General features: G+C 42.0%; 1 protein-coding gene across 1 annotated transcript in view; it reads left to right on the top strand.

The window, feature by feature from the left end:
• The window catches only part of CENPF (centromere protein F), a 64,561-nt gene that overhangs the window by 44,935 nt on the left and 1,683 nt on the right, over positions 1–17,943 (top strand). The window contains exons 14-19 of the mRNA XM_013970408.2: positions 335–487; positions 4,662–4,838; positions 5,223–5,384; positions 7,623–7,785; positions 11,282–11,758; positions 14,167–14,345. Of these exons, the coding sequence (XP_013825862.2) occupies positions 335–487; positions 4,662–4,838; positions 5,223–5,384; positions 7,623–7,785; positions 11,282–11,758; positions 14,167–14,345 (1,311 nt within the window). The remainder of the gene's footprint in view (positions 1–334; positions 488–4,661; positions 4,839–5,222; positions 5,385–7,622; positions 7,786–11,281; positions 11,759–14,166; positions 14,346–17,943) is intronic.

Genomic DNA, 17,943 nt, shown 5'->3' with positions numbered 1-17,943 from the left:
TGATAGATTAAGTCACTGCCTTGTAAATACTTTCTGATGTTTAAGTTTAATTCAAATCATTACCTCTATGAAGGATTTTAAGATTTGATAATATTATCTTTTCTTTGTCATTCCTTTCCTTATTGCTGTCTTATGTTAAATCTTGCAGAGAAGAAAAGGCAAGCTTATCAGTCGGTTTTGAGAATATTGGTTGAGTGGATTAGTAACGGGAGGATTAGCTGGGTTTTATTTTATTATTGGAGTGATGTGAATGTCACGAATATGCTGTATCACAGTGATTAATTTGACCAAACAGACAACCATAAGCAGATCCTAATGAAAAATGATATTTCAGGTAAACGCAATGACTGTGAAGGAAACTGAGCTTCAGAAGGAAATGCATGCAATGATACAAAAAACAGCGGAACTGAAAGAAGAATTTAGTGGGGAGAAAAACAGGCTAACGGAAGAATTAAATTTAATGTTGGAAGAAGTAAAGAGCAGCAAAGTAAGTTTCTCTATGACAGATTCATTAGACTCTAATAATCCTTGTGCACTGTCTGCTTGTGTGTTTTTGTAAGATCTTCTGAGATGTATCAGACTTTTTTTAGCTTTTGAAAAGAGTAACCCAAAGCTATGTCATGGTCAGACCTGCAGTAATCGTTGCCATCCAGCACTGTCATGAGCCCTGAAGGAGTCCAAAGAGGCCCCCAAACACATCAAAATACCTGTCAAGGAGCCCAGATACCTTTTTCATAGAAGACAGCCCTTCTGACTATATTAACTCATACCAGAAATGGATTGCATGCAGCTTTCAATAGGCTGTTTTCCTGGCCTGCCCCAGATTACACACCAGAGTGTTGCTAGAGACACATGCACTGATCTTGCAAAGAACTAACAGTGTAACAGAGTCACAGTAAAATGTAGAGTTGGAGCAGTCTTGGGGTGCTATTTTAGGGGCGGTGGTGGCAGAACTATAGCATTTGGGCTGCCACTCCCACTGCTGGTCTCATAATAGACATTGCTGATTCATGTGCTTTCTCCTGAATCTCTTAACAACGAGCCTTAGGTAGCAGCTACCATGCAGCCAGATGGTAAAATTCCTATATCCATATAGTCTGTGTGCAACTTCATCCCCAAGTAGTTCTTAGAAAAGGATAGCAAAATATAATTGTGATTATGACACAGAATAATCACATAAAGTTGCACTATTTGGAATAGCCTGTATAAGAAATGGGGGAAATTTGTGTGTGTTTTTTTTTTAATAAGGTAGGTTTTTAAAAAATTATTAACTTTCTGTCTTTGCTGTGTCTTTGTTGCTGCCTGTGGACCTTCTCTAGTTATGGAGAGCGGAAGCTAGTCTGGGGTTGCAGCGCTCAGGCTTCTCGCTGCCGTGACTTCTCTTGTTGCGGAGGATGGGCTCTAGAGTCCAAGCTCAGTAGTTACGGCACGTGGGCTTAGTGGCTGTGCGGCTTATAGGATCTTCCTGGACCAGGGATGGAACTGATGTCCCCTGCATTGCAGGGTGGATTCTGACCACGGAACCACCAGGGAAGCCCTGTGCTTTTCTTTAAATATGATATTTAATAAAAGTGGAAAAGCTTTGGCATTTAATCTCAGCAGTTGGTTCATGGGATTTGTGGCAATGCTGTGTGGAAGGAGTTCCTATGAATGATATCTGAGTCCTGCACCTGCTGAAATCTGCCTGGAACTGAGCAGTTTGAGAGTATCCCTAGTATATTGTTACTTGCATTTCATTTATAGGCTCTACTAAAAAAAAAAGCGAAGTGTTCAGCTTGAGGGCCATGTGTATGTGTTGGTCTGCAGTGGCTTTATCCATTCTGTAAACACTGCTAAGGTCAGAGGATGGAATGGTGAACGATAGCTACCCAGTGGTCCCTGCGCTCACAGAGCTTACCATCTCGACACAGTAAATCGCTCATAGGAAATGTATAAAATAATCATAAACGCTTCGAGTGCTGTAAGACTTCCCTGGTGGTCCAGTGGTTAAGAATCTGCCTGCCACTGCAGGGGACACTGGTTTGATCCCTGGTGCAGCGAGATTCCCCAAACCCTGAGGCAGCTAAGCCCATGTACCCAACTACTGAGCCTGTGTTCTGCAATAGGAGAGACTGCTGCAGTGAGAAGTCTGAGCACCAGAGCTAGAGAGTAGTTCTCCCTTGCTGCAACTAGAGAAAGCCCGTGTGCAGCGGTGAAGACCCAGTGTTGCCAAATAAATAAAAAACAAAACAACAAACAACCGTGAAGTGTGATAAAGGAAACAAGATTCTTTCTGCAGAATGTTTAGGAAGTTGGGTATAGGAGTAGGGAACAGCCTAATTTAGACAAGGTGGTCTGAGAATGCCACCCAAAAGGTACGAAGTCACCATGTGACGAACACGACCAAGGAGGGAGCCTTCTGAGTCTATAGAGCAGTGTGACAAAATCTCTGAAATTAGGGACTTCTGGTGGTCCAGTGACGAAAACTCCCATGCTCCCAATGCCGGGGCCCTGGGTGCAATCGCTGGTCAGGGAATTAGGTCCCATATGCTGCAACTAAGAGTTCACGTGCCTCAACTAAAGATCCCGCATGCTGTGATGAAGATTGAAGGTCCTGTGTGCTGAGAAGACGTGGAGCAGCCAAAAAAGGGGGGGAGGGGCGGGGGGTGGAACAAAACTCTGAAATTATAAACACCTATGGACATTTTCAAAATTGAAAGGAAGCCATTGTGGCTGGAGTCAGGTGGGAAATAGTACGAAGGAAGGTTGGAGCAGTAGGAAGAGATGGTAAAGAACTAGGGTACAGTCTAAAGTGACCAAACACAGGAGGCTGGTGATTGAAGGGAAGGTTTAGGATAGCTCCATGAATTTGGCTAGTGCACAATATAGATAGTGTTTACAAATTATGAGGATGGTGGAAAATACAGACGGAGAAGAGAAGGTGGAGAAGAGGCGGCTCTGGGCCCAGCCCAGGTGACCCCCAGCACGTAGGGTGAGACAGGAGGAAGAGCCAGCAAAGAAACTGAGAAGACAAGAGGAGGCAAACCAGGAGAGTATCCTGTTCCTGAAGGCACAAGTGGAGGCTGTCTTGGGACTGGAGTGGTCAGCAACATCAGATTCTGCTCAGAGGTTGAAAGAGATGAGAGCTAAAGGAAGGGGTCTGTAACATGGGGCTTGATGATGCTGTTTCAGGAGGAGCTGGGATAAAAGGAGTGGGAGTGGGCTGAGGAGTGGTTGATGAGAAAGGGGACACAGCATGTATATAAACACATGTAGGAACAGCTATTTGGGATCATGCACAGAGAAGCCAGATGCCTCTAGGACTGCAGTTTTGCTAGTCCTGCACCGTGAAGGGAGAGAGGGGCAGAGGAGTGGGGAGCATGTGGAAGGAAATTCTTACAGTGACAGAAGATGCACCTAAGCTGGCCAAGGAAGGAAACACAAGCCTGGAGGGGCTTGAGTGTAAAGGTGTTGGTGGTCCTGTTGATGAGGTCAAGAAATTACTGTAATAGAAGTACTTAAAAAAGTGAGAAGCCAAGGGAGCCAAGGAAGGTTTGGTCCAGGGTGTCTTAGTTGTAAAGTTGAGGTTTCAGAGATCCCGTGTTCCTTGTGGAGGTGACCTGGGGTTGGAACAAAGGAAATTGCCCCTGGAGGTGAAGTCGCCATTTAAAGTGGATTAAGTCATCCCTCTGTATCCACAGGAGATGGGTTCTAGGCCCTCCAGATTCCAAAATTCACAGAAGTTCAAGTCCCTCATATAAAATGGCATAGTGTTTGCATCTAACCTACACACATCCTCCCGTATGCTTTAAGACTGCATGTGCTCGGTTGCTAAGTCATGTCCGACTCTGCAACTCCATGGACAGTAGCCTGCCAGGCTTCTCTGTCCTTGGGAATACTGCAGTGGGTTGCCATTTCCTCTTCCAGGGGATCTTCCCAACCCAGGGATCGAACCCAAGTCTTCTGTGTCTGCATTGGCAGGTGGATTCTTTACCACTGAGCCACCTGGGAAGCCCATACTGGATTACTTAAAATAGCTAATACTATGTAAATAGTTGTAAATACTCTGCCTGCAATGCATGAGACCCCGGTTTGGGAAGATCCCCTGGAGAAGAGATAGGCTATTCACTTCAGTATTCTTGGACTTCCCTGGTGGCTCAGACAGTAAAGAATCCACCTGCAGTGTGGGAGACCTGGGTTCGATACCTGTGTTGGGAAAATCCTCTGGATCTTCCAGAGCAACCCACTCCAGTATTCTTGCCTGGAGAGTCCTCATGGACAGAGGAACCTGGTGGGCCCCAGTCCGTCGGGTTGAAAAGAATTGTACAGGACTGAGCGACTAAACAACAACAATAAGTAACTCACTAGACTATGTAATTACAATGTAAATGCTGTGTGGAAAATTCCTGGTACACAGAAAATTCAAGTTTGACTTTTTGGAACTGTCTTGAATTTTGGGGAGGGGGGTGGAATATTTTTGTTTTGTAGTTGGTTAAATTTGTGGATGTTTAATCTGTGGCTATAGAACATCAACTGTACATTGCTAAGGATTACAGCACTAATTTTATATAGATTTTATCTTGCCTGTAAATGATTTTTTTCCCTTCTATGCTCAGTGTTCCTAAATATATATGTCCAGGTTCTTAATTATCTTCCCATAATTTTATTGTTTTTCTAATAAGGGTCAACTGAATGAGCTCATGCTAGAAAATAGTGAATTGAAGAAGAGTTTGGATTGTGTACACAAAGGCCATATGGAAGAACAAGGGAAAATGAGAGGAGAAATAGCTGAATATCAGCTACGGCTTCAGGAAGCTGAAAACAAACATCAGGCTTTGCTTCTGGATACAAACAAACAGGTAAAAATGGGTGGTCTGGTGACTGGGCAAGCTGAAGAGTATGTGTCGATGGTGGTGATGAGGCATTTTTTGCAAGGAAGCCAGTGTTGTTATGCTTCACAATTTTTTGAATGGTCTATTAACTTCCCTTTCTTTCCCCTAGTTATTTGCACGTGTCTTATTTTATGCCTTGAGTTTTTAAAAAATACATTTCCATCTTGGAGAGAGTTCCAAAAACCATGGTCTTGGAAGAGCCTGGTGGGCTACAGTCCATGGGGTCGCAAAGAGTCGGACACGACTGAGCGAGCTCACTTCACTTTGGAATAGCAGTTTTCTTTTCTGTTTGTTTCCCTTATGATGTTTTTACTTGAGCCTCCTGGCTAAAGTAACATTTTTCTGCCCTAGCATGAAATGGAAATCCAGACATATCGAGAGAAACTGACTTCTAAGGAGGAATGTCTCAGCTCACAGAAGGTGGAGATAGACCTCTTAAAGTCCAGTAAAGAAGAACTCAATAATTCTTTGAAAGCGACCACTGAGATTTTAGAAGAATTGAAGAAAACCAAGGTATGTACACTTATCATTACTTCATAACTTAGAATGGCTCATACATGTAACAGTGGTTTTAGCGATATGAAATTAAGTGTTTTCATTTTAATTTTCATGAAAAAGGTTTTTGTAGTGATGAATAAAATCATTCATCTGTTGTCTGCTGAGTTGTTTCTACAAATGAGAGGACAGCATGCAGTTCCATAGCTTGAGCAGACTTTATTCATCACTCAGTGAATCCTGTCAAAGCAGAGGATGTCAGAGACTTCTGGAAGTGGATATGAAGATCAAGCCTATAACAGATGACGGCAAGCCCCTCCAGATGTAGATAATACATGATTTGGTGAAAGTCTTAATGATTGGTCTTCAGGTTCACTATCACCAAATCTTCTTTTCCATGACTTTGGGGCTCAAGGTGGGCCAAGCACTTGGCCAGCCATACATAAGTGTACGTTCTCCTCTTCCTCTTGATGCAGGGACCATCAAACTTTTTTCTTTAGAAAAAAGGTGAACCCTAATCTCAGTATTGTTAGACTGTGTGTGTGGGCTCAGTTGCTCAGTCATGTCTGACTCTTTGCGACCCTGTGGACTGTAGCCCACTGGGCTCCTCTGTCCATGGAATTGTCTGGTCAAGAATACTGGAATGGGTTGCCGTTTCCTACTCCAGGCGATCTTCCCTACCTGGAGATCCAGCCCATGTTTCTTGTGTCTCCTGCATTGGCAGGCGGATTCTTTACCACTGTGCCACCTGGACAGTTCCATTGTTAGAGTATAGGAAGTCCTATAGTAATTCTACTCGGAGAAGGAGGCTGTTTTTATTCCCACAAATACTTTGCATAAAACGAATACCATCCAGAATGTAAAATATGAACCTGGAAAATAAATATCTTTCAGAAAAGTTAAGATAACTAGGTATAGATTTCTTATGCTTATAGTCTTATACAATTATCACAGTGAAGGAAATATACCAAGAAAATACAAACTAAGTTTAAAATAACATTAATGATCAATAATGTCCTGTTGCTACAAAATGAGAGATATTAGGTTTAATAACAGAAAGAAATAACTTCAGGTCTACTTTTTAATTTACTTACTTTCTCCTTTTTTAAAATCTTTGACAGTTGTACTGTGGGGAATGTCTATAATGTACAAAATGGTACACTGTTAGTTGAGTCTATTCAAATCTCATAATTTTATTGAAGTTGATAAGCATTGTTGAAATTGAATTAAATCTGTCTCTGATCCATTTATGTTTGGAATCAGAAACAGAAAATTCTGAAGGTGCAGACTTATTTCAACATTGCTGATGAAATTATTTCAAGGTGAAATGTACAAAGAAGGAAATCTACTTGTAACATCAGTGTGCTACTAAGCTGCTTCTTTCTTTTCTTGATAGTTTGGTCTGCCTTTGTATGTTTATGATCTCTTATCAGAAACTCTTAGAGCTAGATTGTTTTAGAATTCTGTATTTCTTAGATATTAGATAATGTAATGCATAAGCCACATATCACATAATATCCTATCAAAGTCTGGGTGATACTTTAATCAAATTCATAGTTTTATAGCAAAATGTATGAATATTTTCACAAGGTGGGATAAATAAAGACTATAAATTCCTTTATATCTGTTCAGGTCAAGTTTTGCCTGTAAATCATTTTCAGAACTTGTTTTTTTGATTTTGCAATTGTCCTTAAGGAACTATGAACATGTGCTACTAAGAAGTGCTTGATGACATAATTCTCCCACCATTCTGTTCACTTTTTGTTTGAGGTACTATAACATTTAAATTTATGTTATAAACCATAATATCATTTGGCTTTAAATTAGTGTTGTGAGCCACATCTCTGGCCTTCATCTGGTGTGACTCAGCAAATGTCATCTCAGGCATTGAAACTGTGCAACAGCACAGAATCGCAAATGGGACACAATCCTCTCAACTGGAGTGTTCGGCCCACCAAGAGTATGTCCGTGGACCCCTGCCCCTACCTCCCGGGTGTGATTCCTGTTGGATAAACACAGATATATTGGGCTACTTAGTAGGGCATTATCTTAAGAAAGGGAGTGACAAAGACAGTGTTTACTGGGGGGACTTAGGACACTGAACAGAGACGAGGAATTGTTTCATGCATCTTTAGATGTTTTGTTTTGTTCTTAAACTTACAGCATATGATTCTTAATTATATCTCATTATTATTTTTCCATATGCTCACGAAAAGCAATTCAAGGTTTTTAAGTGGAATTGCTTTCATTTTGTAGATGGAAAATCTAAAACATGCAGATAAATTGAAGAAGGAAAATGATCGTGCCCAGAGTAAAATAAAGTTGTTGATGAAATCCTGTAAACAGCTGGAAGAGGAAAAGGTGATGTTGCAGAAAGAACTGTCTCATCTTGAAGCTGCACAGGAGAAACAGAGAGCAGGTGGGTGCTAGCCGGGCCCACATAGACAAGCCCTGACTGGCGCCGACTAGTGACGTCACATACACATCGACAGGCCCTGACTGGTGCCGGCTAGTGACGTCACACTGGTGTGTCTGCGCAGGAAGCGTGGTCAGCGCTCTGTTTTGTGGCGGCACGCCAAGGTTGAGCGGTGAACCGTTTCCCAGTTTCTGAATTTTGTGCACTGGCTGGGGTCATTAATGGGATTCAGAATGAAGCCTGCATTTAAAAAATAGAATGACTGCAACTTCTGTTCTATCAAACGTTCAAAAACCTGGCAGCCCCTTTTGCTAATGAGCCTTTCCAAGAAGAGTTATTCATGTGGATGTCCATTACCTAGTTCCTACATCAAAGGAAGACTGGCCTCTGAGCTGGCACTGGGAATTTACAAACAGATGATTCTAGTTGTCCTTGGCTCTACTAAAAAGGTTGGGGACTATATTTTTGGGTGTGTAGGTAGAATGAAACAGTAGTTAACAATGCTTTTTGTCACTTTTCTCCACACACACACCCCTAGAGTGGAATGCTTTTTCTGTATGGATAGATGACGGCAATTATAGTACGCATGGCTCTTCTGGACCATACATAGCTTGGCAGGGGTGAGGGGTCAACAGTCTTCCCTGCTGAGAAGAGTAGACAGAATGGACTGGGGCTTCAAGGATGGAATCAATGCCAACCAGGCGGCTACAAGTGACTGAGACATCTTTCCATGTAGTGTCCTTCAAACACTTGTCCGTCAGATCCTCCATTGCCTCCATGCACTTTTCAGCATTTCTTTGGACTTGTCTTTTCATTGGCCCCTGCTTGTATCCCAATATACAGCCTTGATGTATTCCTTTACCGATTTGGAACCAGTCTGTTGTTCCATGTCCAGTTCTAACTGCTGCTTCCTGACCTGCATACAGATTTCTCAGGAGGCAGGGCAGGTGGTCTGGTATTCCCATCTCTTTCAGAATTTTCCAGTTTGTTGTGATCCACACAGGGCTTTGGCATATTCAATAAAGCAGAAATAGATGTTTTTCTGGAACTCTCGTGCTTTTTTGATGATCCAACAGATGGCAATTTGATCTCTGGTACCTCTGCCTTTTCTAAAATCAGCTTGAACATCTGGAAGTTCTCAGTTCACATTCTGTTGAAGCCTGGCGTGGATGATTTTGAGCATCACTTTGCTAGCATGTGAGATGAGTGCAATTGTCTGGTAGTTTGAGCATTCTTTGGCATTGCCTTTCTTTTGGATTGGAATGAAAACTGACCTTTTCCAGTCCTGTAGCCACTGCTCAGTTTTCCATATTTGCTGGCATATTGAGTGCAGCACTTTCACAGCATCATCTTTTAGGATTTGAAATCACTCAACTGGAATTCCATCACCTCCACCAGCTTTGTGTGTAGTGATGCTTCCTAAGGCCCACTTGGCTTTGCATTCTAGGATGTCTGGCTCTAGGTGAGTGATCACACCATTGTGATTATCTGGGTCATGAAGATCTTTTTTGTATAGCTCTTCTGTGTATTCTTGCCACCTCTTCTTAATATCTTCTACTTTTGTTAGGTCTATACCATTTCTGTCCTTTATTGTGCCCATCTTTGCATGAAATGTTTCCTTGGTATCTCTGATTTTCTTGAAGATATCTCTAGTCTTTCCCATTCTGTTTTCCTCTATTTCTTTGCATTGATCACTGAGGAAGGGTTTCTTATCTCTCCTTGCTATTCTTTGGAACTCTGCATTCCAATGGGTATCTCATTCCTTTTCTCCTTTGCCTTTCGCTTCTCTTCTTTTCACAGCTATTTGTAAGGCTTCCTCAGACAACCATTATGCCTTTTTGCATTTTTTTTCTTGGAAATGGTCTTGATCACTGCCTCCTGTACTATGTCATGAACCTCCATCCATAGTTCTTCAGGCACTCTGTCTATCAGATCTAATCCCTTGAATCTATTTGTCACTTCCTCTATATAATCCTAAGGGATCAGGAAAGGAGTACGTCAAGGCTGTATATTGTCAACCTGCTTATTTAACTTACATGCAGAGTACATCATGAGAAATGCTGGACTGAGTAAAGCACAAGCTGGAATCAAGGGAGAAATATCAGTAACCTCAGATATGCAGATGACACCACCCTTATGGCAGAAAGTGAAGAAGAACTAAAGAACCTCTTGATGAAAGTGAAAGACAAGAGTGAAAAAGTTGGCTGAAAATTCAACATTCAGAAAACTAAGATCATGGCATCTGGTCTCATCACTTCATGGCGAATAGATGGGGAAACAGTGGAAACAGTGACAGACTTTAATTTCAGGGCTAAAAATCACTGCAGATGGTGACTGTAGCCATGAAGTTAAAAGACACTCCTTGGAAGCAAAGTTGTGACCAACCTAGACAGCATATTAAAAAACGGAGACATCACTTTGCCAACAAAGGTCCATCTAGTCAAGGCTATGGTTTTTCTAGTAGTCATGTATGGATGTGAGAGTTGGACTATAAAGAAAGCTGAGCACTGAAGAATTGATGCTTGTAAAACTGTGGTGTTGGAGAAGACTCTTGAGAGTCCCTTGGCCTGCAAGGAGATCCAACCTAAAGAAAATCAGTCCTGAATATTCATTGGAAGGACTGATGCTGAAGCTGAAACGCCAGTACTTTGGCCACCTGATGTGAAGGGCTGACTTACTAGATAAGACCCTGATGCTGGGAAAGATTGAGGGCAGGAGTAGAAGGGGATGACAGGATGAGATGGTTAGATAGCATCACGGACTCAAGGAATATGAGTTTGAGTAAACTCTGGGAGTTGGTGATGGACAGGGAGGCCTGGCATGTTGCAGTCCATGGGGTCACAAGGAGACATGACTGAGCAACTGAACTGCCTCCCAAAGCCTTTACAACAGTAACTTTATATTCTCTGTCGACTTTTACTGTTCATTCACTTAAAATAGAAAGAGCGGACAGAGGAATATAGAGAGTGTAATAAATTAATTCATTTTAGTTAGTATAACTACAAGGTGGTTTGATGGATTGGCTGAAATACTAGTTTGAGATATTGATGGGTTATATTTAAACTATCCCAGTAAGTATGTGGGTGCCCCTGTTGGCTGAAGACTCTGCCTGCAAAGCAGTAAAGAATCTGCCCACCAAGGAGGATATGTGAGTTCAATCCTTGGAGAAGGAAATGGCAACCCACTCCAGTATTCTTGCCTAGGAAATCCCATGGACAGAGTAGCCTGGTGGGCTACAGTCTGTGGGGTCTCAAAAGAATCGGGCATGACTTAGTGAGTAAACAACAATAAGTATGTAACTCACTAGAATATGTATCTTGATACAATCCCTTCCGGACAAGAGCTGTTTGAAATATAAGAACATCTGTAGCTACATTTTCCCCCATTCCTCCAAAATAAAAAAAATCAAGAGCAAGTCTAAGGTTATCTGCTTGATGATGCCCAGTGTTAACTAGAGAAGTGTTATGTTACAAATAACTTGTCATTTTACTTTTGACAGATACCGTTTTAGATGCTAATGTCGACGAATTAATAACTGAAATGAAAGAACTGAAAGAATCCCTTGAAGAAAAAACCAAGGAGGCAGACGAATACCTGGAAAAATACTGTTCCCTGCTTATAAGCCATGAGAAGTTAGAGAAAGCCAAAGAGATGTTAGAAACACAAGTTGCTCGTTTGAGTTCACAACAATCTAAACTTAATCTTCGGAGTTCTCCTTTGGTGAATTCGGTTGCTCCAGGACCATCCCCAGTCCCTTCTGCCACTGAAAAGAAGTTACCATCTGGCCAAAATAAATCTTCAGGCAAAAGGCAAAGGTCCAGTGGGATTCGGGAAGATGGGGGAGAAACCACGCCTTCTACACCAGAGACATTTTCCAAAAAAAGCAGGAAAGCCATCAAAAGTGGTACTCACCCTCCAGAGGATGCAGAAGATGCTGAATTTGAGCCAGAGGGGCTTCCAGAAGTTGTAAAGAAAGGTATGACATAATTTTAAAAGTATTTGTGTTCTTTTAAAGAAATTCACATACAAAAAGAAAAGAGGCATTTGTATTTGGGGATTATTACACCATGGTCCTAGTTAATCTTCAGAAGTAATAGTCCACTGTTAAATTGGTAAGGTATATACTTTCTTTTCTGTTGTGAGAGAATGACAGGTCTAATTACTTATGTCACAGTACAAAAGCTACTAGGAGATTTGAAAAATGACTGTCAGAAAACTGTTTGGAATTTGATATTTCTGTGCTGAAAAATCCCCAAATCAAAGATAACCCTTCAAGTTTCCCACCTTTAGTGTTGTGCGACCCAGGTAGTAGGGGAGTGGAGGGATGGGCCCTGATGGTGGCTCCTGGCTGCAGCTGCTTACCACGTTTTTTTTTTTTTTTAACCCCAGTGTTCCTCAACGTGTAGCCCAGAGACTGGGGCCAGTCTAGGAATGTTTGTTACTGGCCCATGACCAAAACAATGTATAGAAATCATGAGTTAGAGTTTAAAATTTTCATAGCCATTTGCTATTTTGCTGTTTGCAATATCCAAGCACATAATCCGTTTTTATTATACTCATTGTATTATATAAAACTATCATTCCACAGCAGATGAGAGATTACTTCCCACCCCTCTTTCCGTAGAACTAGAGAAAAACAAATATCATGTATTAATGCGTATATGTGGGATCGGAAAAAATTGGTATAGATGATCTTATTTATAGAGCTGAAATAGAGACACAAGTAGAGAACAAACATGGACACCAAGAGGAAAAGTGGGGAGGCAGGATGATTTGGGAGATTAGGACTGACATGTTTGTATATATTGACATATGACATTGTTGATCCTGTGTATAAAATAGGTAACTAATGAGAACCTACAGCATGGGCTTCCCAGGTGATAAAGAGTAAATGATATTCTTTAAGAATGATAAAGAAAGAATCCGCCTACCAATGCAGGAGACCAGCATCCCACTCCTGGATCAGGAAGATCCCCTGGAGGAGGGCATGGAAACCCACTCTATATTCTTGCCTGGGAAATCCCATGGACCGAGGAGCCTGGTGGGCTACGGTCCAAAGGGTCACCAAGAGCCAGACACAGCTAATTGACTAAATCGGCATGCACTGTATAGCGCAGGGAACTCTGTTGAGTGCTCTGTGGTGGCCTAAACGGAAACGCAGTTCCAAAAAGAGGGGTTATAGCTGATTCACTTTGCTGTACAGTAGAAACTAACACAACATTGTAAAGCAACTTTCCTCCAGTGACAATTTATTTTTAAAAATGAATTCTGGGATATAGAAAACAAACTAATGGTTACCAGTGGAGAGAGGACTGGGGGAGGGGCAAGATGGGTGCAGGAGACTAAGAGGTACAGACCTACTATGTTTGAAATAAATAGGCTACAAGGATATATCATTCAGCATAGTGAATAGAGCCAGTAATGTAGCCAGTATTTTATAATAACTAAAATGGAATATAACCTTTAAAAATTGTGAATCACTGTGTTGTACACCTGAAACTAATATAATACCGTCAATCAACTATACCACAATTAAAAAGAAAAAATTCTGGGAAATGATTTGGGGGGAAAAAAAAAGAAATTTTTTTTTTTTTTTTTTTGCCATAGATGGTTTGAGAGGCACTATTCTGAGTAATTCTAACCCTTAGGAAATCTAACCTCCAAATAGTTTGCTTGCTCTTTTTCATTGCTGTTTTTTATTTGTAGGTAAAGGGTTAAAAACAAAGCAAAAACACAGGCTCTTGTAGTTAATGTAGTTACTTTAAAGCTGTTCCGAGCCTGTGTGACATGCTTTCTTTTAGTGTCCTTGGGATTGCTGTTCTCCTCTTGGTCATCACGAGTTGCATCAGTTCCCTCTATGGGGGCAGATGATACCGAGGGAAATCGCTCTTAGCAAGATCCAGACTTTCCTCCCATCCAGTCTTTCAACGTGAGAGTAGTCACTGCAAGTAGCTGTTGTGACTTCACATTTTCCCCCTTTCCACGGGAGCAGGCCTTTTCTTTTGCCTGTCTCTTTCCATTTTACCCCCCATATTTTCCCCTCCAATCCGTCTAACAGGAAGGCCTGCTGGTTTGTTCTTAGTAGAAGCAGGAAGAACTTCTTTCTCTTTAATATTATTTCCGCCCCCACCTCCCTTTTCCCCATGTTGTTTCTTATGTTTCTAATAAGAAAAAAAAAAAAACCACCTGTTAGGGATTTACTGTTTGCTGCCTTCCAGGGTAATTATGAATAAAATGGGTCCACTGTCCACTGCGGCAAGGAGGAAGTGGTTTTGGAGTCACCCTTATCCTTGGTCACTCATGAATGTCACTTGTGAATATCACTCCCACTGGAGAGGCTGATGGAATTTCAGCCAGTGCTGACAATCAGTTTTGTGCCCTTAGGGTTTGCCGATATCCCAACCGGAAAGACTAGCCCATACATCCTGCGGAGGACAACCATGGCAACCAGGACCAGCCCCCGCCTTGCTGCCCAGAAGTTAGCAGCATCCCCGCTAAGTCTCGACAAAGAAAATCTCACCGAGACCTCCAAACCAACAGCTGGTGGCAGCAGATCACAAAAGGTAAGCTCTGTGAACATGTATCGACTGTGTGAAATCCAGGAAATGAGAGTGGCATCTGGGCAAGGCTTTGCCATTGCACTGGCTGACTCAGGAGCTCTTCAAAGTCTGACCTTCTCCCTGTGGTATAAATAAGTTGGTAGTGAGGAGAGTAGCAAGCAGATGTGAGGATAGGTGTCATGTTATCCTGCTGCACAAGCTCATCCTTGACGCAGCAGGCTGCTGATAAACAGTCTGATGGGAAATGGTGGTGTCAGAGCAGAGCTCCAAGGGTGTGTTAGCAAGTTTTGGGCAGAACCACGGAAGGACGCGGCACAGGCAGTGGTCTTTGCTTGTTTACAGGCTCCTCTCTCACCCCTCTGCCCCCTGGCTGTGATTCTTAGTGTTTGTTACTCCTTGACTTTCTACAAAAAGCACATATTTCAGTAGATATCTAAAGAAAGGAGCTCCGTGGATGTCTCTGTTTTGATTGTTGAAGTGAGAGAGGGTTGGAATCTTAGGGACCTCTCTGCACCTTGCAAACAGCCCAGTCAAGTTATTTAAAGCACAGAGTGTATTTGCTTCACAGTCATACCAGCAGCTACCATTTATGTATGCAAAGTACACGAATTTTAGGGAACTCAGTTTTGTTTTATTTTATTGAACTCTCGTAAGTAGTTACTATAAAAGGATGAAGAAAGTAAGACTCATTAAAGATTGGACCTACCCGGGGTTAACACCTGTCTCAGCTCCGGTCTTGCTTTTTTCCTATTGTTTCTCAAACTAGGGATCAGTGGAATCTTGTTGGAACTTTCTGGAATAGCTTACAGAATTTTTGTTTTTAATTTTGTGATTTTACTTTGCTTATTGGTTGCTTCTGCTGCTGCTAAGTTGCTTCAGTCGTGTCTGACCCTATGCGACCCCACAGACAGCAGCCCACCAGGCTCCCCCGACCCTGGGATTCTCCAGGCAAGAACACTGGAGTGGGTTGCCATTTCCTTCTCCAGTGCATGAAAGTGAAAAGTGAAAGTGGAGTCGCTCAGTCGTGTCCGACTTCTAGCGACCCCATGGACTGTAGCCCACCAGGCTCCTCCGTCCATGGGATTTTCCAAGCAAGAGTACTGGAGTGGGTTGCCAGTTCCTTCTCCATTGCTTATTGGTTAGAGTTTAAGTATTCAATCAGATTACCCTGACCCAGCCAACAAAACTCTGAAGTTGTAGTAACCCTTATTTGTATAATGTAGTACTTGTTAAGTGGGCAGGCGTGTTCCTCATTAGGATTTTAGATACCGAATACAAAGATGTTGGTGATTAGTTGCATCAAAGCAACATTTACGCAAATGTTTGTTATGCTGATATATAAGAGCTTTAAGGATTAAGGAGTTTATATCTACAGTTGAGTTTTGTTCATAACTTACATTATAATAAAGCTTTTATTAACTGGGGGCTGAGGAAGAAGGGTCTGAAATTTTCTTTCACTCATTAAAATGGGCCCGTCTATGACTTGCAGTTAGAAATATTCTGCTGTTTTGTGCATGTTTCTTTCCCTTCCCCATCAATCCTCCCACCTCCAACCTACCTTTCTCTATTTTTCTTTCTTACTCACTCACTCACTCACTCACATTTGGAGTTAACTTTTAAATGTTGGTAGCCATAAAACACTGAAGTATACTGGAGTAGGTCCTAATTCTCCAGGGACCATAAGAAGAGTTTCTTTTCCATAAAGTAACTAGTGCCTTTAAAGAGTGAAGCTTCCAGACTTGACCAAAACTATTAACTGCAACCTAATTCCTGAAGTGAAGTCTTTGGCTCTTTCCAGTATCCCTTCTGTGATGTTGCTGATTATGTTAACAATTTACTTGTGTCCTCATATCTAATACAGATATCTTCTGAATTAATGGAGCTGTTAATGTCCTGAAGTGATTGCAATGGTAGATGTTTAAAGCTGTGTAGGAAATCACCTCATAAGATTACCATAGGGGTCACTTTTCCTTCTTTTATGAGAAACTGATGGTAAAGCAGTTTTCACATGGAGTTTGAACTTATTTTCTAAGAGAGCTTTGCACGCTAGGGGGCCTGCTTTCCACACTGCTGTCGCATCTGCTGGGGACAGAGCAGTAACCATGGTTTCCTGCAGACTTGCATGTGCAGGAGCTATAGGCTGCAGCAGGCGCCAGTGGTTATGAATTGCTAAGCAATTTTGTGCACTTGTGCACATGAATGGCGGGTGGTTCCTCTTGAAAGGAGGTTATAGGGGACTCATGATTAGATGCAAGCCTTCAAAACCCAGCCTATTGATTTTTAATGTAACTCAACATTTTCTGAGTCACTTTATAAAATTCTTGCCTCATCTGCTGAGCATATTTCATCATTCAGTTTGAAAAAAGAGACAGCAAGTTATCCGTTGCTAAAGCCGTTGCTTAGAAACTTCAGATTATGAATCTTCGCCTGAAGTCACTGGCTGAGTGTTGAGAGATTTCCTAGATTATTTAACAGAACTGTTAGTGACAGCTGACAAGTTTGAAGGGGAACATGGGTAAGATGCAGAATAGGTGAGGATCAGTCTCTGCTTTGTCTCTGGGAGTTAGCTCCAGAGGGCTGTCCACTAACTGTACGAGATGATTGTGAGGTCATCACCACAGGGCCTGTCAGCAGGGATCTTAACCATTTTTCCTACTTATGAGTTCCTTTTCCAATGAGTTATTTGCATACCCGCCGTCTCCCCACTGTGGCTGCAGACACGGTTTGTAAGACAGTTAGGGTATGGTGCACTTAATAGGTTAAATACCTGGGAAGTCTGACCTCATCTAGTTACGGATAAGTCTGAGGCTAACTAACCAACATGAGGATCAAATCCAAAGTTAAAACTCTGATTACCAGCTACAGTTACCTCAATTCAGAATCAAGAGATTGAGTCCGGAAGAGGAGGCCCAGGGGTGAACTTTGGCTATTCTGTTGGGTTTCAGAAGGAGTTTTACTAGCTCAGATTCTCTTTCCCCAGTGCAGCCTCTCTCCCCACCTCCTCTGTTTTTTAATGGGTGCAACTAAAGGTTTGATTCTCCTGCAGCTCATGGGTTCAAGGGAAATGTCTGTCTTCTGTATCACTTTCTACTTTTTAAAAAAAAAAAAAAAGGGAAAAAAAAGAGTGCCAGTAAAACTCTTGTTTTTTTCCTTCAAATTTCCATGGACAGTAATTTTCCATTAAGTCCTGATCCTTCAAGGCCACTCCTTTTAAGTGTCCTGCACATCATCTGAGGTAGAGGCAACCTTTCTAGGGATCTGATCTGTTGGCCAGATTTACTATGTTTTCTGTCATGAAAAGTATTTAGTTGCCTTTTAAAACCACACACTTCCTATGGAAAGAATATACACAGGGAAATAATTTCCATTCTTTCTTCTTCTGCTTCAGAAGGCAGTCCCGGGCAGGCGGTTGGGCAGGGAGTGGCCTGTCACATAGGTGCTTCTCAGAGTTGGTACTGAAAACGTATCACCCTGGTTAAGGGTCCTTCCTCTTTTTCTGTTAAAGATCTTCCTACCTGAACCGTCTACTCTTGCCCTTTCACTTTGGTTGTGACGTTTTTCTATATTTCATCTGTCTTGCTCTTTCTGTCTCCTGACCCTG

Source organism: Capra hircus, chromosome 16 (assembly GCF_001704415.2).
Source record: "Capra hircus breed San Clemente chromosome 16, ASM170441v1, whole genome shotgun sequence".
Lineage (NCBI taxonomy): Eukaryota > Metazoa > Chordata > Mammalia > Artiodactyla > Bovidae > Capra > Capra hircus.
This window is presented reverse-complemented; position numbering and strand designations above follow the sequence as displayed.